At 49.3% G+C, this 20,247-nt stretch overlaps 1 protein-coding gene across 8 annotated transcripts in view; it reads right to left on the bottom strand.

The window, feature by feature from the left end:
* Window positions 1–20,247, bottom strand: part of PRDM11 (PR/SET domain 11) — an 87,737-nt gene that overhangs the window by 45,207 nt on the left and 22,283 nt on the right. For 2 of the 8 annotated variants that reach the window (XM_088789533.1, XM_074336256.2), the window contains 3 exons: window positions 7,086–7,210; window positions 6,617–6,720; window positions 5,753–6,015 (listed from right to left, as the gene is read on the bottom strand). In XM_088789533.1, coding sequence (XP_088645659.1) covers window positions 5,753–6,015; window positions 6,617–6,720; window positions 7,086–7,204 — 486 coding nt within the window. In that variant the 5' untranslated portion in view covers window positions 7,205–7,210. Of the gene's footprint in view, window positions 1–5,752; window positions 6,016–6,616; window positions 6,721–7,085; window positions 7,211–7,391; window positions 7,739–7,798; window positions 8,188–8,294; window positions 8,701–8,767; window positions 8,888–20,247 lie in introns of those variants that run through there. The other 6 variants (XM_019746432.3, XM_019746429.3, XM_019746430.3 and 3 more) reach the window with 6 other exon arrangements.

Genomic DNA, 20,247 nt, shown 5'->3' with positions numbered 1-20,247 from the left:
TTTGAGGGTGGCCTGGCAACCTTGGCAATGCTTGGTGGAGTTGATAATTTCTAATGAGATGAGAAAGCAGATGGAGGGGCATTTCTTTGCTAAATAGCCAGACATGACTGCAAAACTCCTTGTAAGGAGACCAGGCCATGAAAGAAAGGTGCAAAAGGGAAATGGCCATTGGGTCCATCTAAACCGAGGCGATGTCCCTACACCACCCTGCACACAGTGGGACCCGCTTTCCCACTGGTTGAGGGGAGACGGAGAGGGCACTTGTGCTGGGCAGGAAGGATGAGTTTAACAGTCAACCAAGGCCAGGAGGCAGGAACAAGAGGGATGAGTAAGGGAGGGCGTGAGGACCGGGAGGCAAAATGAGAGGGAGGGTTCTGGAGTCAGACTGCCCCGCACAGCGACTTCCTAGCTGTTTAGCTTCGTGCAGGATGGCTCACTCTCTCCAGGCCTCAGTTTTCTCAGCTGTGCAGTGGATAGAATATCTACGTCACATGGGACATTATTTGGCTCCAATGAGATCGTGCTACCAAGTGCAGAGCATGGACCCAGACAGAGTGTGTGCTCAATAAACACCAACGGCTGCGCTGCCCATTAGCACCATCATGACTTCTACTGGAGAACACACACTGAAGAGTTGTGGAGTTGTGGAGGAAATGTGTTGTGTTGGATGGGGGCCAGAGCTTTTGAAGACAGGCAGAAGGTCAAGAAAGGACATCAAGTATGGCTTTGGGACAGGATTTGACAAATGAATGCAGCTTATTTAGGATGTGGGGTTTCCAGATCCTCATCCAAAATCAGGGCCGTGGTTCAGCCCACCATTTCCCCCTCTCCCACCATTGAGCCAACCCGTCCTCTGACACACACACACACACACACACACACACACACACGTCCTGCTTTCTGGAGCCAGTTTGCACATCTGCTCTGTCCAGGCTTTCACCGCCTTTAACGCCTCTCATTTCTCTGGATCACCAAGGTCAAAGTCTCCACAGGTTCCCTGGACCTCCAGCCACTCCCTCCCCTCACCCACCCACATGCTGCAGCCCTAAAGCCCTAGGAAGGAACCTCCAGGGGAGCAAGAATCTGGCCTCTGGCTCCACCCCTGCACTGCAGGCCACACCCACCCCTGAGGGGTGGAGCTGATCTAGGACCAGGTTGCAAACTCTAGAGCTTCCTAGCCAACCTTTTCTCCAGACCCCAGACTCCCCCAGGCTGCAAACCTGGGGAAGCTGCCTGCTTTACAGACCCCAACTTGCCACACTGGGCTGTCCCCAGGTGTAGACTCTGCCTCTGGTGGGGAGAGGAGGTAATCCCAACAGCCCTTCCTGGGCATGGCCCTAAATTTTCTGCCCTGAGGTTTTCCTTACAGGCTGAGAAACCATCAGCCTCCTCTGGTGAACTTCTACCCACCCATCCTTCAAGATCCATCTCCAATCCTCCTTAGTCATGTCTCTGCTTAAAGCCCCCTGGCATCATGGAGAGGCGCCATCTTTGAAGGAGCCCAAGTCTACCACATATCAGCTATGGGACTTGGGGGCCACTTAACCTTTTCAGTCCCTGGTTCCCTTATCTGAATGAGAAGGGCAGCGACCTCCACTTGCGGGACTGTTTTGAGGAAGAATGTTGTATGCACCTGGCATATAATAATTGCTCAATGAGCAGCCAGAGTTCTAAACAAGGCAGCTACCCTTGCTGGGCCCCTCTCCCCGGCTTCCACTCACGCCTCAGTCCATGGCAGTGGGGCTTTGCTGTGAAACTGGCCCTGCCAAAGACACCGAGACCTGTGTGCTGCCTGAGCCAAGTGGGCTCTCAGTCGCCAACCTTCTCACCGTCCACAGCACCAACCCCACTGCCCGTGCTTTCCCAGGGCTTCCGTTACATAAGTTTATATGCTTAGTTTCCCTTATGTCCAGGCATCTCCCCTGGGCTGCAGACCCACACGCACCAATGAGCCTCTGGGCAGCTCCACCTGGCCATCTCATGGGTACCTCAAACCCTACTCCCCCCAACCTGAACTCACCTTCTCTGTTCTCCTCAGTCTCAGGCCACCTCTCCGCACCTCTCTACACATTTTAGCAGATGTCCCCCCAAACACATAAGCCCACTGGATTCGTTTCCTATTGCTGCTGTAACAAACTGCCACACACACAATGGCTTAAAATGAGACAAATTTATTAACTTACAATTTGGGAGGTCAGGAATCCTAAAATCAAAATGCCAGCAAGGCTGGTTCTCTCTGAAGGCTCTAAGGAACAATCTGTTTGTTTCCTTGCCTTTCCTAGCTTCCAAAGGCTGCCTGCCTTCCTGGGCTCCTGGCTCCTTCCTCTATCTTCAAGGCCTGCAGGGGAGCATCTCCCAGTCTTTTCTCTCTGACTCTGACTCTCCTGCCTCCCTCTTATAAACAAGCGTATAATTACATTGGGCCCACCCTAAGAACCCAAGACTATGTCTCCATCTCAGGATCCTTAATACAGTCACATCTGCGAAGTCCCTTTTGTCATATAAGATAACACAGTCACAGAATCCAGGGATCAGGATGTGGGCATCCTTGGGGAGGGAGGGTCATTATTTGGCCTATTACACTTACCCCTCTCCATCTGCTCAAACCGCTAGGATATCCCTCCAGTGACCCATCTCCTTTCCACATCCAATGTCTCCATCTGAATCTTCTCAGGTAATATAAAAGCGCATCCATCACGCCTTATCTCTATTCTATATTCCATTTCTTCAGCAGGACTCCTCCTACTGGGTTTTTCAAGGATGTTAGAGTCTCTCTCATTAACAAACTCCCTTGACTGCATGTCTTCCTCCAGCCATCAGCCTTCCTATCTCCTACATCTCTCCTCCGCTTCTTATCTCTAATCCAACTTCCGAGAATGGACCATACAGAGCACTTCCATTCTAATAATGTTTCCATCTCCTCACTCCTCTGCAGGGTTTCTCAAGCACAGTACTACTGCCAATTGAGACCAGACGATTCTTTGTGATGGAAGGCTGTCCTATGCATTACAAAAGGTTGAGCAGCCTACCCCCAGCCCAAGTTGTGATGGCCAAAAATGCCCCAACATTGCCAACGGCCCAGAGGTTGGGGGAGGCGGGAGCAAATTGCTCCAGGTTAAGAACCACTGTCTTACAGGAAGAGCGCCTGCTCAAGTCGCCGATGAATTCCCTGGCACTAAATCCAATGGACATTTTTGAGCCCTTCTCTTGCTTGGCTTCTCAGGAGAATTTGGCCCTACCTCTCAGGCCGCTCTTTCTCTGTGTCCCTTGAAGGATGAAAACGCCCCTGCTGAACCACTAACTGTTCAAGCTCCTCAAAGCTGGTCCTAGACCCTCTCCTCCTCTTGCTCAGTCGGTTCTCCCTGGGGGCTGCCCTCCACACCCCCGGCCTTGTTCACATCAACTCGTTGACATCAACCCTTAGATATCTCGATGTCACTCCAAACTCAGCAAGTCCAAAACCCAAACCAGGATCTTTCCTTTAACCCAGTCCCCTCTGGCATTCCCCATTTCTCAGAGAAAGGCACCCGTCCTGATCTGTTGGGAGAGGAACAATGCAAGAGTTGTTCTTGACACTTCTCTCTCCCTTACTTAGGCCAATTAGTTTGTTTCTAAGTCAAAAATTTCTTTCATCTCTGAAATAGTTCACAAACTACTTCACTTTTCTCCATGTCTCTGCCCCCACCCTAGCCCAAGCCTCTATCATTGTCCACTTAGAGAATGACCACAGCCCTCTAACCGGGGTCTGGGCACCCTTCTTAACACATTGCGTACGGATCACCAGAATCTTCACGAGGGATTTAAACCCCGCCATACGCAACGTGTTAACCAATGCCCCACCCCCCCATCAGTTCTCTAGGCGGTGGCCAAAGTCACCCTTTCAAAACCTAAGTGAAACTTCTCATTGTTCTTAAAATAAAGAACAAAAGTCCCAATTTGGCCCACTGGACCCTACCTGGCCAAGCCTCCATCGCCTCCTCCAGGCCCATGAACTCTGATCTTCTTCCTATTGCCCACATGCGACGTGTTCTCTCCTGACACAGGGCCTTTGCACATGCTGTTCCATCCATCTGGATGCCCCTCACCAATCTTCTCCTGGTGGGCGTTCTCTTCCTTCAATCACAGCTCAACTATCAGGCGGCCTTCACCAACCTCCGGCCACATCAATTCCATGGGTTGTTCACTTCTGTCCCAGCCTCACTTTCTCCATTACCTTTCAGAGGCATCATTTTCTATTCATTTATCTTATTGTTTGATTCATTCCCTCTTCCCCATAGTAAACTCTCAGAGGGCAGGGCTGATGTCTGATGAGGCCCACCAGTGTACCCCAGGGCCAGCCCAGTGCCTGGCACAAAGGGACCCTCAGGAAATGTTTAATGAACAATGAAGGATCTTCCTACCCCCTGGCTTGCCTATCTCTACTGTCCCGTGTCCCCCCATCTCTGTTCAAGTTTCACTCCCAAGAATCGTCTTTGATAATTCTTCCTCTTTATATTTTCAGAAACCCCTCTTCCTCATCTCCATATTCCATACATCAATAAATCCTGTGGGAATCCCCCCTCCAAAATCTCTCTCAAACTAGCCCCTGAGTTAAAACCACCATCTTTCCCTACCTGAACCTCCACCCCTGCCTCCCACCTGTAATCCCAACTCTCCATTCCGCATCCTGAGTCACACCTCTGCTTGAAATGCTTCAATGGCTTCCCCTAGCGCACAGGAGGCAGGATGCACTGACCCTGGCTTATGAAACACAGCATGATCTCCCCCCTGCTTCCCCGCCTCCAGCTGATTTCTTGCCACTCTGCCTCTCAGGCTCATTACTATCACCACACTGGACTTCTCGTAGTTCTTCCCTCTCAGCTGCTCTGTCTGCACAGAGCATTTTTCCACCCCTCTTCCACTACTGCTACTATTTTCCAAGTCTCAGGCTAAAGGAAATCTTGTCCAAAGCCCTCATATAAGCCAACAATAATAACAATAGCTGCTATTTACTGCATGCTTACTAAGGGCAAGCAGGATTCTAAGAAGTTTACAGTATTGACTCATTTAATCTTCACCGTCAGCTATGATTATCCTGTTACAGAACAGGCAGAGAGGTTAAATGACTCATCCAAGGTCACACCAGATAGTAAATAGCAAAGCTGGCTGACATAATGAACTTGGGCTCCAGGCCCCAAATTCCTGAACACTTCGAACACTGCCATCTCCCACTGTTCCCAGAGTATCCTGTAGCCCCGCTTCAGCAGCAATTATCACATGTATAAACACTTGTCCAATGCCTGCTCTCCCCACCAGACTGTCCACCCCGAGGGCAGAGACCATGTCTGTCTTGTTGAAGGCTTTACCTCCAGCACCTAGCCTAGCACCTGACATTACTGCCTTTTTTAGTTGAATGTCATGTTCTGCATCCCCACTGCCCCAGCTTCAAATCACCTGGTCCAGAGGAGGGCTTGGGTAAACCCTCTGTAAATGCCACCGATGGCTCACCAGATACACATAGGAGGATTCATGGCGAAAATCGCCCCACCACTGATTCTGCTGACTACTGCCATATGAGCTGCTCAGCATGGCCCACCAAGGGTTGCAGCCACTTAGCTGGGGCAAAGGGGCAGCAAGATCCATCATCCACGTGCCCAGGAGTGATGGCAGAAGAACTCCTGGGCCAGGCTAGGCCAGAGGATGGCTCCCCCTGCTGGTTCCCTTCCATGATGGTCGGCACCCTCTCCCATGGCACAGCACAGGGGACACTCACCAGCCAGGAGAAGAAGCCAGCTGATTTGTCCTGGGTGGAGATCTGCCCCTCATAGGGGCCGAAGATGTGGCCCTTGGGGATGACCTCATTTATGCATCGCACGTCATTCTCCCCATTGGCGTCCTTGACTACCTCCATGCCCTGTGGGATGGTGAGGGCGGCCCGGTCTGGGATGCCCACAGGTACCGGTGTGTCAGACACAAACACCGGGGGACCGTGGTTCGGGCATTCATCCACAAAGTACTCCTGACAGGACTCGCAGACTGGAGGGATGGAAGGAGGAAAGAGAGCCTCAGTTGTTTCGGGAGGTAGGACCCCCATGGGAGAGGCTGAGGGGCTAATGGGAAGCCCACCCTGAGGACAGCATAGGCTGTGGAAAGTACACTGTATGGTACTCCGGAGCCCCAGCCCTGGCTCCACCCCAGCCAGCCACAGGCCCCTGAGTTTTCAGTAGCAATAACCCAGTACCCTCCCTGGGGGCTCAAGGACATGCCTGCCAACACTATGGAAGTCAGTAGCTAGCTCCCTTTGTTTCAAGTTTGAAAAAATAGAAGAAAGAGCATGCTCTGGAGTCAAATGGGTCTGGGTTTGAATTGCAACTGTATATGGCAATGGGACCCAAGAAAGGTGCTTAACCCCCACCAAGCCTCAGTCTCCTCACCTGGAAAATAGGACCACTGACAGCCACCTCAATGGCTAATGGGGAGAATTAACTGAAGACTAGACCTGTGGCTAGTACTGGCTAGTACATAATAGATGCGTGCCTATCATTAGTGTTACCGCTACAAATTCCCTACGTGAGATGGGGTTGGGGTGGGGGTGAAGAAATGAGCAGCCCAGGAAATAGCCCCAAGTTCCACTTACACCAGAAGTCCACTTGCTGGAAGCTTTTGGGCATGATGAGCTCACGTTTCCCCTTCAGTTTCTTGGGCTCCACTTCCATGGCCGAGGGGTCTGGTCTCCTAGAGCTGGCCAGGACAGGGGCCAGTAAAGAAAGCAAAGAAGCCATCAGAGAGGGAGAGGCTGGCGGCAGAGAAGCCGAGGACCTGGCCAGGGGGCCATGGGGATGTGGGGCAGGTAGAGGAGTCCCACCCAGCCTGCCCGTTCAGTGCAGGGGGGAGTGGAACGGGAGGAGTCCTGAGACCAAGGCCCAGGCTTTCATGGGACACTGCTTGGGATTTTCTAGAGCCTGCTCTCACCTCTGCTCCCAGGAGCTGTCTCGAGCAGGGTAAGGGCGGTGGGCAGGGAATGGGAACTCTCCCCAGGGTCTCCCACCCACCCAACCCAGCGATTTCCCCCTTCTCCCCCTTTTGTCCCCACACAGGGGCCTCACCAGGGCTGGCCATACTCCTGGTCGTGGAGTGGTGAGCAGACCTCTGTCTTTACCACGGTCACCATGTCCCCCACGGCTGCCTTGGTCTGTGCCAAGCACTCCTTCATGTTCTCAGTCATTCTGTCCTGGGGACGGAAGGCGGGACCAGCACAGGAAGAAGATCAAAGAGACAGGGGAAGAGGGGTGAGTGGTGGAGAGGGCAATCGGGGGTCCCGTGGAGTCTGGTTACCCTCCCTGCCATCCCCAGAGGAAGCGCTTGAGAACACAGACAACAAAAACAGCTGTAGCCCCGCCAAGAGGAAATACCATTTCTATCCCGGGCTGGTCCTGGGGATGACTGGAGCCACCAGCCCCATGGGGTCAGGGGCCAGGGGCAGCTCAGGCCAGAAGGCAGGGCTGGATAGTACAGCCTTAGACCCCAAGGCCAAAAGGCACGAGGAACCCACAGGAACCTCAGCAGAAAACTCTACAGGGGGGAGCAGGGGAGGGATCCACTTAAGTCCAGCTGGGGCCAAGGGAGGCAGGCGAATGAAATGGGCCCTCAGCGCCTGGCTGCGCAGCCCCTCGTCTAGGGGCTGCCAGGGAATGCAGCCAGGCCCGCTTTGCCAGCTCAGAGCAGGTACAGGCGGGGCCTGGGGGTCTTGGTGTGGGCTGGCCCTGACTGCAAGCCCCACCCAGCTCTCTCTTAGGGGAGTCTCCCCAGTTGTGCTTACCGCCCTCCTCCACCACAGCGCCGGGCTTCAGCCCCTCCCTCGGCACCCCAGGGTCCTCATGCCAAGCCCCGCGACACTCTTCGGGCCAGGGCAGCATGCAGCTCGGGCTGGGACCGTGCTCGCCCCGGGACTGGGCGAGCAGCGTGTGTGACTCACTACCCGGGGCCCCGCTGGCCACACCCCTGCTCCTCGGCTAATCAGCCCCCTGCTCCCCACCGGGGCCCCAAAGCCGGCGGCTGCGGGGAGGGGTGTGGGGAAACATGACGGCCTGCCCCCTCCTCCGAGCCGGCCGGGACCGGGGCGCGCGGAGGGGGGCGGGGGCTGCCCGGGCAGGGCCGAGCCGCCCCGTTCCAGCCTCCAGGGCGCCCCCAGACCCGGGAGCCCGCGGGTCGTCCCGTCAGCGTGTCGGGCGGGTTAAGTGTGATATGCCGCGATCAGGCCGGGGCGGCGCACAGGCCGGGCGAGGGTGCTGGCTGGCTCTTTCCTTCTCACCAACCTTCCCGGTGGGGCGCTCCCAGCCCGGCCGGGCCCTGCCCAGCACCCGCCCCCCGCCCGACAGGCCCGGCATTCCTTGCGGGGGCATGTGGCTTCTTGCCGGCCCCGGGGGCACGCAGTTGGCTGGCAGCCGGGAGGGGGGCGCGCAGGGAGCGGGAGGAAGCGAGCGCCCGGGAGGGGCGGCAGGAGGGGGCCCCCTAAGAGGAATTCCAGCCCCTCCTGCAGGCTCGGCCCCCACGCGGGCCGGGGGACGCCGGGCAGGCGTCTGGTGCGGATGATAGCGCCGTGGAGGCTGGGCCCTGCGGCCCGGCGGGTGGCGGAGCAGGTCTGCGAAATGCACAAGCAGCCCACCGCGCGCCGTCTCGACCTCCGCCGCCGACTCGGCCCGGCTGCAGCGCCGGCTGCGGCGCCACCGGAACGGGCACCGCCACCCAACTCGCCGGCCGCGCACCGCGCGCCCGTCCCCTTCCCCACCTGCACGACCTAGAGTCGGGGCCGGGCGTCTGCAGCCAGCCTGCCTCCTGGCCGTAGTGTACCAGCGGCTCCATGCTTCATGCTTAGCCGACCTCATAGTCCATGGATGGCCCCCAGTCCCGTGAGCGAGCAAGGGTTAGGGGTCACAGAGGCAGGAACTTAGGGCTGGAAGGTGTCAAGTGGCTTGCCCAAGGACACGCAGTCCGTTCCTGGTAAAATCTGGAGACCCAGGCCCCCCTCTGGGTAAACTGGAAATCGGTGAACCCCCAAATTCAAGCGTGCAGTTTCAGGTCAGGTTTACCTCCACGCCATACCCTCAGCCCACTCCTCTTCCAGAGGGATCACGGGGCTGCGTTCAGGCCTCAGCCCACATGTCAGCTGCCAGGAAGAGACCCTGTGGATTTGCAAGGGATCACTGAACATCCCTGCCCTAAGGAGCACTTCTTATTTGGATGGCAACGTTCACACACGAACATCCTGAGGCAGTTAAATCTTAGGAGCCTGGACTCCGGAGCAGCACTGCCTGCCAATCAAATCCCACTAATTAGCTATGTGCCCCTGGGCAGGTGTTGGGGACTGAGTATTTGTGTCCCCTCCCCCACTTCACATGTTGATACCCTATCCCCCAGTGTTCTGCATTTAGAGACAGGGTTTTTGAGGAGGGGATAAAGGTTAAGTGAGGTCATAAGGGTGGGGCCCTAATCTAACAGGGCTGGTGCCCTAATAAGAAGAAACACCAGAGCTCATTCTCTCCAGGTGAGGACAGTGGGAAGGCAACAGTCTGCAAGCCAGGAAGAGAGGCTTCACCAGGAACCAAATTACCCAGCACCTTGATCTTGGACTTCCCAGTCTCCAGAACTGTGAGAACTAGATGTCTATTGTTGAAGCCACCCAGTCTGTGGCTATTTGTTATGGCAGCTGAGCTAAGAGAGTAGGTTATCTAACTTCTGTGTGCACTGATTTCGTCTGGAAAATGTGGCAAATATTAGATTCTATCACAGACTGTGCTGTATTAAATGGACCAAGATGAGGTTGGAGGTGGTGAGGCAGTCTGTGGGTTTCTTCAACCCACTGAAGAAAGGTGAGCATGAGGGACATTGTTAAGGGGGGGTGAGGGAGGGGCTTTGAATTCTCTCTTCACTGGATTGGATTTGTGTGTTTTTTTTAAAGTCAGTCATTTGCATGCTCTGGCATTATATTAGAAACAGACTGCTTGAGACCATTTTACATTGGGCTCCCCTGCTCTGGCCCCTCTACCCTCCACCAGCCCCACCTGTGTGCCACGCTCCACCCTGCCACAGGGCCTGTAAACTTGCTGTGCCCTCCACCTGCACACATGTAAATTCTTTCCCATCCTTCAGCCCTCACTTCCCCACTCCATAAAACCCTCTCCAGCTCCATGTCCCTTTCCTCATGGTATTTGTCATACTTAGAACGGTCCTAAGTTAGCCTGATTATTTGATTGATATCTTTTTCCCATAATAGATTATAAGCAACCCAAGGACAGGGTGCAATGCAGGCCCTTTTGCTCACCATTGAATTGCCAGCACTTGTAACAGTGCCTGGAACCAAGGCAGAACTAGCTAAAGACAAGCAAGGAGGTAGGGCATAAACTTGAAGGAGGAACCCATTCTCAGGGTCATGTACTTGCAGGAATGGTACCTGAAAGTGAGTGCCTCCTTAAATGTTTCACCCTAGGTGCCTTGATTGCCTTACCCTGGTCTCAGCCTTTTCTAGCACATAGTATACTCTCAATAAATATTTGTCAAATGAATCAATGACCAAATGTCATAATTCACTGCCTGCCTCTAATATGTCCGGCTGGCCCCCATGAGAATCTCAACTCTAAAGGAGACCTCAGAAGGGGAAAAAGAGGGGGTGGGTGATTGTTTTGAGTCCTCTTCTCCTTTGGGTGCATTCTCAGTGATCTCTGCCAGGCAAGGTGGGTGGCCAGGTGGGTGAGGCTGCCATTGAGAGGCAGTGAGGTGCAGTGCAGAGTGTGATGGAATTAGACTCATGAGTCCTGGGGCCTGAATCCGATAAGTTATAAACTATAAGCTGTGTGACCATGCGCACATCACTTAAACTCTCTAGGCCTTGGTGTCTTCCTGGTAAAAGAGATAATCGTAATTGCCAGATTATCCCCATGAGGAATAAATGAAATAAAGGCAGGAGCAAGGCCTTGGAAAGAGTCAAGTGCTCTGGGTTTGTGAGGAATATTTACATTAAACCGGCTGCCCAGAGGCAAGCGGGTGAGCAGGAAGAGGAGAGAGGGGCTGAAAGTAAGGAAGACTAAAAATGACAGAAGAGAGAGAAGTAGACAATAGTAAAAGAATAAAAGTTGGAGGGAAAGAGGGGGAAAAGAAGAAAGGGAGGAGAAAAAAGAAGGTGGGGTGGGAAGGGAAGGGAAGACTGACAGACAGAAGGGAAAAGGAACACAGACATTTTTCTAAGTCTTCAATGGTCATGGGAAAACCGTCCCCTTCTGAGAAAAGCATTCATTTGTATCTCAACGTAGAGATGTCTACAGGCCACTTCTTTTCATGTCTTATTTTTCATGTACATCCCAGCTTCATTACGTGAAAGCTTCATTACGTTCATAACACAAACACACACTCAACAGGACAGTTGAACAACCAGAGACCTCATGGAGAGTGACACCAAAAATTATACCGAGAATCTGTTTTAAGATGGCTAGTGATCTAGCTTTCCATTCTTCTGAGTCTCCTGGCAGCTAAAGCAAAAAGGGAAACATGATGGGTTCATAGAGTACTCGTTATTTGACACCTATTGATCGACTGTCTGCACAATTAAGTTCTCTCCATTCTTGGAGGAGTCTAGTTGCCTGGAGAACCAGGATCTAGCCTCACTTGCATGACTGATGTACATTAGAACACCTTTCTGTGTCTGTGAGGAAGGCCGTGGGTACAGAGAGGGAGAAATGAGATGTGGTAAGATCAAATAAACTTCCATTTGGGAAAAGAGAGATAATACAGTCTTGTGTCCTTCATTGAGTCCATCTCAGTGGGCACTATAAGGGCTGGGTCAAGTCAAGCTCCAGAAACCGTTTCTGCAGACTGCTGTGGCCCTTCTTGCCCACTGAGGGGCTTGGGGGAGGGGTGGTGGGCAGTCCTCATGGAGGACGCCTAGCTGCTGGCACTGCTCCCTCTCAGCTGGCTCCTCTGAGTCTGCACACGCAGAGATTAGGCATGTTGCAAACCCAGCAATGAGATGCAAACCAAGAGGAGGGGGCAGAAGGGAGCTCAGGAGCCTGCAGCTCTGTTTTCACCCTTGGCAGCGTGCCAGGGTCCTGGAATGCCCGGCAGCCAGTGTGGCCCGAGGACTTGGTTTCCCTAGAGGCTGGCACCATGAAAATCTAGCAGGCCTGTCCTGGGACCACCACAGCATCCTCTGTTGTCCCCGCTGATAACAAAGGAACAGGAGATTAGGGAGCTGGCCCAGGTCACACACTGAGCTGGGCTGGGTATCCCGAGCCCTGGTCTCAGTCCTGGCTATGCCATAAACATTTCAGGTGACCCAGAGTAAGGTCTCATCTTGCCCGGAGCCTCAGTTTCCCCTTCCTGGAAATGTAAGGTCCAACATGGTTCTCAACAGTAAACCACGTGGGTAAAGGGGGAGAGCATGGAATTATTACAGAGAGCTGTTGAATTTATACGCCTAGCAAGCACTGCCTATGAAGAGAAAAAAATCATATGCCCTGAACTTATACGTAAGATAGATTTGCAAGTGTATGTAGATACTTTTGTGACGAACAAATTTATTAAAGTGTTTATTGAATTCATAGAAGCTCTACGTCACCGTGTGTTTTGTTAATCAACTGATACCAGCCCTGCCACTCACAAGCTATGTAACCTTGAGAAAATTAATTAGCCACTCCTGCACAGTTCATCGGTTTCCTCTTCTGTCCAATGGGACTGATAGCAGACCTATCTCACAGGGCTGTTTCACATAATATAATGCCTGGCATAGAATAAGCACTATATAAATATGAGTTCTTATTATCATTCATTTTATTTATTATTTTAAAAGTATAACAGATATCAGGTGGGCACATTGGTGAAATTTTTTTGACATTAAAAGAGGGCCTTCATAGCAGTTAATACCCTTAGTAGAAAAACACTTTTAATAAATCTATACTATAAAGATGCTCATCCCAGTAGAAAAAAATGGAAAATAGTATGAAAAAGCAATTTGCAAAAGAAGAAAGACAAATAGCCAATATTCTTTATGGAAAACTGTAAAACCTTAATACTCAAATAAATATAAATTAAAACAAATAGAGATCATTTTTCCTCTATTAAATTGGCAAAGATTAAAAATCTCAATAATACATATTCAGACTTGGCAAGAGTATGGAGGAAATACTCTACAGGCCCTACTGGTTGGACTATAAATTGGTCTATCCTTTCTGGAGGGTAATTTAGCAACACATATTAAAAGCCTTGAAAAGACCAACATCTTTGTAGGAGCAATCCCCAATCTAGGAATTTATCCTAAGGACATAATTAAGTTGTGTGCAAAGATTTACCCACAAGGCTGCCCTCTACAACACTATTTTTAGTAGCAAAAAAACAGGAAATAATGTAAACCTCAAATATAGGAGAGAAGTTAATATGTAGCACAGTGAAATACTAGACAGCAATTCACAATGCTTTGGAAGAATATTTATTGACATGTAAATGCATGCTCAATATATTGTTAAATAAAAAAACGAAAGTTATTATTAAGTGAAAGAAGACAATTTGAGAAGGCCACATACTGCATGAATCCAACTATATGACATTTTGGGAAAGGTGAAACTATGGAGACAATAAAAAGGTCAGTGGGTGCCAGGGGTTAGGGGTTGGGAGAGACGGAGAGCAGGAGCACAGAGGATTTTTAGGGCAGTGAGTTCCTCTATATGGTACTATAATGGTGGATACATGGCATCATACATTTGTCCAAATCCACAGAAGGTACACCACCAAGAGTGAACCTCCATGCAAATTATGGACTTTGGGCGATTACGATGTATCAATTTAGATTATGTAACAACTGTACTGCTCTGGATGGGATGTCATATTAGGGGAGTCATGTGAGACGGGGGGGGGGGGGGGGGGGGGGGGGGTATATGGGAACTCACTGTACTAGCCTCTCAATTTTGCTGTGAACCTGAAATTGGCCTAAAAAATAAAGCCTATTTTTTTAAAAAATGAAAATTATGAAAAGATAAGAGAGACAAAATAATGCCATTTAAAATATATGGATTTGCACACACGGGTCTGGGAGGATGCATTCTGGGGTATCGATCACTAGTGGTGATTTGGGCGGGGAGGTCATGTTAAAGAGAGAGTTTCCATTTCTTCTTTTTGCTTATGAGAAAAAAAAAATGTTGCTGAAAAATTCTTTAAAGGAACTCTTTATATTCATTTAGTTTAGGAATTGCTAGAGAGATGGCTAAGGTCTATTGTTACTCATCATTAGATGCTGGGATCCAAACAATTGGTTCAGAGTTAGGAGGAACCCAAATCGGAGACTGAATACCAGGCATATAGGTGGCACTTGACGCATAGCTGATGAATGAAGGAATCCATCAATTAATTGATTTATCAGTAAAGGCCCCAATGTTTCTACCACAAAGCACCTCTGTTTTTCTTTTTCTTTATGATTCTCATTTTGCAAGATTTTCTCTACTAAACAGACTGCATGCATTGGGTAGTAATGCATTCATTTTCCTCCATTTTCCTATTGTACACACAGGCTATGTGATAATCAGGGTTTACGCTCTGGTTAGTTGCTCTCTTTCTAAAGAAAAGCAAAGAAATTCGGCATGCTCCTGATCAATATTAATTAGTAGGGAACTGGACAATATTCATCAAGCTTCTTTACGTTTTAAAAATAGCTCGGTGAAGAATACTGTGGACACGGGAAGGAACAAACTACAACTACACGCTAGAGGGTGGATAAGTCATAGAGTCGAGAAAAGAAATGAGACCCCAAAGAGTACATACCATATAATTCAATTTATATAAAGTTAAAAAACTAGGCAGAGCTAGGGTGTTAGAAGTAGAAATGGTAGTGGGTATCCTTGGGAATAACTATAATCGAAACGGGCAGAGGGTCCTGTGGTGCTGCTCACGCTGTATTTCTTGATTTTGATGCTGGTCCCCTGGGTGTGGGAAGTTTGTGAAAATATATTGAGCCATGCTTTTGAAAGGAACCAAAGGTTTGTCACCCTGAAGCTGCCTTTTGGGATATTGATTTTAAGGTGTTTGTTTATTAAGAAACAAAAGGCTCAGAAAGAACCTTTGAGCCTCCCCTCCTTTCCTACCCAAGAGATTCAGACAGAAAAACCTGCCTTAGGAAGGGGGCCTTGCTGGGCTTAGTCACCTCAAGAAAATTCACCCCACCATTAGTCAGGAAGACTCCAAGCCTGGTAGCTAGACACCCGTGTCCCATGGTTTCTGAGTTGCTCAAGAAGGATTTGCCTTTTTCTCAACTACCTATAAACCACCCATTCTCACTTCTGAAATCCTTTACCCCATCCCCCACTTTTCTCCTCTGCCCAAAATGTTTTATATACCCAATGTGGCCCCAGTGTCTTTACAAATTTCATGCCTATGTGAATTGCCCATGCAAATGTATTAAACATTTGATTTTCTCCTGTTAATCTGTCTCTGTGAATTTGGTTATTAGCCCAGCTAGAACTTAGAAGGTGGGAGGAAAAGTATTAATCATTTTTTTTTAGCTCCCCACGCTGTTATAATATGTGCATTTTTCTATATGTAATTATGTTAATAAAAGCCAAAAAAAAATGTCTGCAGGGGCCCTAAGGGCAAAGAACTCCCATTAGGGGAATATCTGACCCTGTCTAGCCCCCGATTTCGCATCTGGGGGAACTGGCAGGTGGGTTTCAAGGCCGTCCTCTGCAGAGTAGTTCCCACTGAGCAGCCGTGGTGAGCTGGCCTGGGGCAGTAGAGCACTCTCCCAAGGTGGTCCCTCCTGCAGAACCCTTTAAAGGTTGACTCCATCATCAGTAAGAGTTTGATCAAAAGAGGTTGGGAGAAGCAGTGTAAAGGTTTGTGAGTCAAGTGGAGAAAGGAGTCTTGGTTCTCACAGTGGACACTGGTGGCTTACCTGGGTCCCATTCTCTCTTTCCTCCCCACTAACAGAACTAGACCTGGTTCAGGTGTTACACCTCCCTCACAGAACCTATGGGGGTTCAAGAGATGCTGGGCCTACCCTCAGCTCCATGAGTGGGCTTGACTTAATCTAAGCCAATTATGGTAATACCATCCCCTCCCCAATGATCAGATCATGAACCTGGCCTTTAACTTGTCAGCCTCCAAGGTTGGACACCTGACTTACTCAGGCCCATCAAAAGGAAAGTGAGGACTTTTGTTTCATGACTTGAATGAGAAAGCACACAGCCATTATTGCAAATGGCAGCTGTGTCCTGCAGGGGAGCTTGATAGAAAGCACCTTCAGGAGGAAGCTAGGAGAGCAGAGCAGAGAGAAGGTGTGGTGTAATGAGAAATATTACGCTGTCCCCGGTTCCTGGAACAGAGATCCTAAAACGCTTGGAATTGCCCAAGTAATAGGAGTGTCTTTTGTTATTCATAAGGAGTCCCTTTCTGTCACACCTGACTTTATGCCAATGAGGTGACATAGGATGGGGTCCCTAGGTACCCTCAGGATGGGTCTGGTCACCAGAAAGACAGTGATTAGAGTTAGAATTTCAGCCCTACCACTGGCCTTCTGGGAGGGGAGGGGGCGTGGAGACGGAGCTCAACAAAAATTCCTTTTTTTTATTGAGGTATAATTGACATATAACATTATATTAATTCTAGGTGTAGAACATAATGATCCGATATTTGTATGTATTGCAAAATGATCACCACAAAAGTCTAATTAATATACATCACCATACATAGTTACCGAACTTTTTTTTCTTGTAATGAGAACTTTTAAGATCTAGTTCCTTACCAACTTTCAAATATGCAATACAGTATTATTAACTATAGTCACCATGGTGGACCTGCCATCCCCAGAACTTACTTGTTTTTTAACAGGAAGTTTACACCTTTTCTCTGCCTTCACTCATTTCGCCTACTCCCTACACCCCACCCTGCCGCTCGCCTCTAGCGACCACCAATCTAGTCTCTGTATTTATGCGTTTCTTTGTTTTTTTGGTTTTTTTTATTCCACATGTAAGTGAGATCATATGGTATTTGTCTTTCTCTGTCTGATTTATTTCGCTTAGCATAATGCCTTCAAGGTTCATCCATGCTGTTGCAAATGGCAGGGTTTCCTTCTTTTTTATGGTTGAATAATTATATATATCTATATATATCTATATCTATATCTATATCTATATCTATATCTATATCTATATCTATATCTATATCTATATCTATATCTATATATATATATGGCACCGCATTTTCTTTATTAATCCCTCATAGATACTTAGGTTCTTTCCATGTCTTGGCTATTGTAAATAATGCTGCAATGAACATGGGGGTGCAGATATCTTTTTGAGTTAGTTTTTGTTTCTGTTAGCTAAATACCCAGAAGGGAAACTGAATCATATTATAGTTCTATTTTTAATTTTTTGAGGAACCTCTATACAAAACAGTATCCTTGCCAACACTTATTTCTTGTCTCTTTGACAATAGCCATTCTAACAGGTGTGAAGTGATAGCTCAGGGGGTTTTGAGTTGCATTCCCCTGATGATTAGTGATGTTGAGCACCTTTTCATGTACCTGCCGGCTACCTGCATGTCTTCTTTGGGAAAACGTCTATTCAAATCCTCTGCCCAATCCTCTGCCTGTTTTTTAAATCAGATTGTTTGTGGTTTTGCTATTGAAGTGTATGCATTCTTTATGTATTTTGTATATTAATCTCTCATCAGCTGTATGACTTGCAAATGCTTGCTCCCATTCCACAGATTGCCTCAAAAATTCTTGAACAAGATTCGGAGAGCTTCCTGGAGGTGCTAGAAGGGTGCTTCCAGAGAGGGCATGGAAGCACCGTGCTGCTCTCACCATGCCTTGCCCTTCGCTTCTCTTCCATATGGCTATTCCTGAGGTGTATCCTTATAATAAACCAGTAATAGAAAGTAAAGCACCTTCCTGAGTTCTGTGAGTCATTCTAGCAAAGTATAGAACATGAGGACGGGGGTCGTGGCAACCCGATTTGTGTTGGTCACGAAGCACGAGTATCCCAGGACTTGTGACTGGAGTCTGAAGTGGGGACAGTCTTGTGGGACTGAGCCCGCAACCTGTGGGCCCGGTGCTAACTCTGGCTGGCTGGCTTTAGAACGGAACTGTTGGGTCCCAGTCGGTGTTGGACAACATCTCAAAGAAGGGGACTCTCACTGACCTGGTTAAGGTGCTGAGTCAACTAGTCCTGGAGTCAGCCCTCCTGCTGCACTTCCTGTTATACCTCTCTGCTACCCAAGCCTCTCTAGGACAGGGTTTCCATGACGTGCATCCTTATTGCTCTACCAAAGGTTCAGCCTCCCCCCCCGCCCCCCGTGGATCCACTTAGCTGGGTCCAGAACTCTGGCTGTGCCACTGTAACGAGTCCACCTCAATGGTGCCGTGGCCTACAAAGGGGCCAGTTGGGTTGGCCTGCAGCTTCTCACCCCCAGCCACCCATCTCCCCAACACCCGAGACCTGACCTGAAGCTATAACCTGAGCACTCTCTCGTGCATTGCTGGTGGGGGCACAAACTGGTACCTCTATGGGGAGCAATCTGGCACTGGGAACCTCCAGGCCTGCAATTTCACTTGAGAAAGTTTTCCGAGACTCATGTGTAAGAGTATTCATTGTATCACTGTCTGAAATAGCAAAAGACTGGAAACAACCAATGTACCCATCTGGAGGCTAGTTAAATAAATGATGGCATATCCACACACAACAGGCAGCTGTTTCAAAGAAAGCAGTGGAACAAACTGCACCCCTCCTCCACGGCCATCACTCTGGTCCGAGACTTCTCTCTCTTTGGCCTGAAGGGCTGCAGGGGCAGCCTGACTGTCTCCCTGCTTCCTCTCTGCCCTCCTGCCCATTCTCCCCCGCAAAGTCAGGGTAAACCTGATACAATCTAAGTCAGATCGAATGGCCCCCTGCTCAAAACCCACCCCACGTCCCATCTCACGCAGAGCAAAGAGCAAAGCTCCTTAGACAGTCTGCCCCATTCTCTCTGAGACTCATCTCCTGCGGCTCTCCCTTCACTCCCGCCACAGCTACAGGAGCTGCCCTGATCGTCAGCCTGCAACACAGCACACTTTTGTCTTGAGGCTTTGCACTGGCTGTTCCTTCTGCCTGGATAGAATGCTTTTCCCCAAGATACACAAGGCTCGCTTCCTCACGCCCTTGCAGCCTTTACTTAATGTCACATTCTCTGGCCACCTATATAAAACTGCAACCTCCTTACACTTTCTACTCCTTATTTTTCTCCAGAGCACTATTCACCATCCAAGTTATGTAGCATTCATTTATTTGATTTGCTATCCATCTCCCCAACTCGAACGTAAACTCTAAGAAGAGAGGTTGATCTGTTTTGTTCATTGCTGTATCCTCTGCCATTACAACAGTGCCTGGTACAAAGTAAGCACACGACACACATTTGTTGAATGGATTACATAATTGGCGGTGAAAACAAAATTGAGGGGAAGAACACTATGTGTAATTTGAGAGGCAGCAGAAAATGGTGGTTGAGAGCATGGATTCTGATGCCAGGCTGCCAAGGTTCAAGGCCCAACTGCATCACTTATGGCTGTGTGATGTAGGGGTTGTTTCCTGACGTCTCTGTGCTTGGGGATACTAACAGCTCCTACCTGGTAAGGATTAAATGAGTTAATGTTTGCAATATACTTAGAATGGTGGCTGACACAAAGGGAGCTACATAAATGTGTTATATAAAATAAGCATGCCCCATTTTAATAAAATAAAAAGGACACGCACATTGACATGTGCTCATGTATGTACAAAATAGCTCTAGACCAGGGGTGTCCAAACTTTTTTCGTTTTTCACCAAGGGCCATATTTGGTAAAATACATAAACAGCTGGGCCACTCACTCGAGGTGAAGTACGTTTTGCCTCATCTGGTTTATTTAAGTAAACTAAATATATTTTTGGAATTTTCTGCGGGCCAATAAAAAGTGGATCGCGGGCCGCAATTGGCCCATGGGCCGCAATTTGGACACCCCTGCTCTAGCCTGTGACAGCTGCTGCTCCGGGCGAGAGGGACTTCTCACTCAATTTCACACCAGGTGTATGCATTGCTGATTAAAAAAAATAGATTAGTAATATCTAGGTGTTATTAATGATTGAGGCTGAGCGATAGGTACATGGCAATGTATTATACTCTTCTACCTTTTTTGTACAATAAAAAGTGAAAAACTCAGGTTAGTATTAATCATTTAAAAAGAAGTCCCAGGCTGCCCCGACACCTCCCCCAAGCATGCCAGG

The sequence above is a fragment of the Rhinolophus sinicus genome, chromosome 14, assembly GCF_057876585.1.
Source record: "Rhinolophus sinicus isolate RSI-liver-muscle chromosome 14, RSI-T2T, whole genome shotgun sequence".
In the NCBI taxonomy this organism is placed as follows: domain Eukaryota; kingdom Metazoa; phylum Chordata; class Mammalia; order Chiroptera; family Rhinolophidae; genus Rhinolophus; species Rhinolophus sinicus.
Note: the sequence above shows the minus strand (reverse complement) of the source record. Positions and strands in the feature narration are given on the sequence as shown.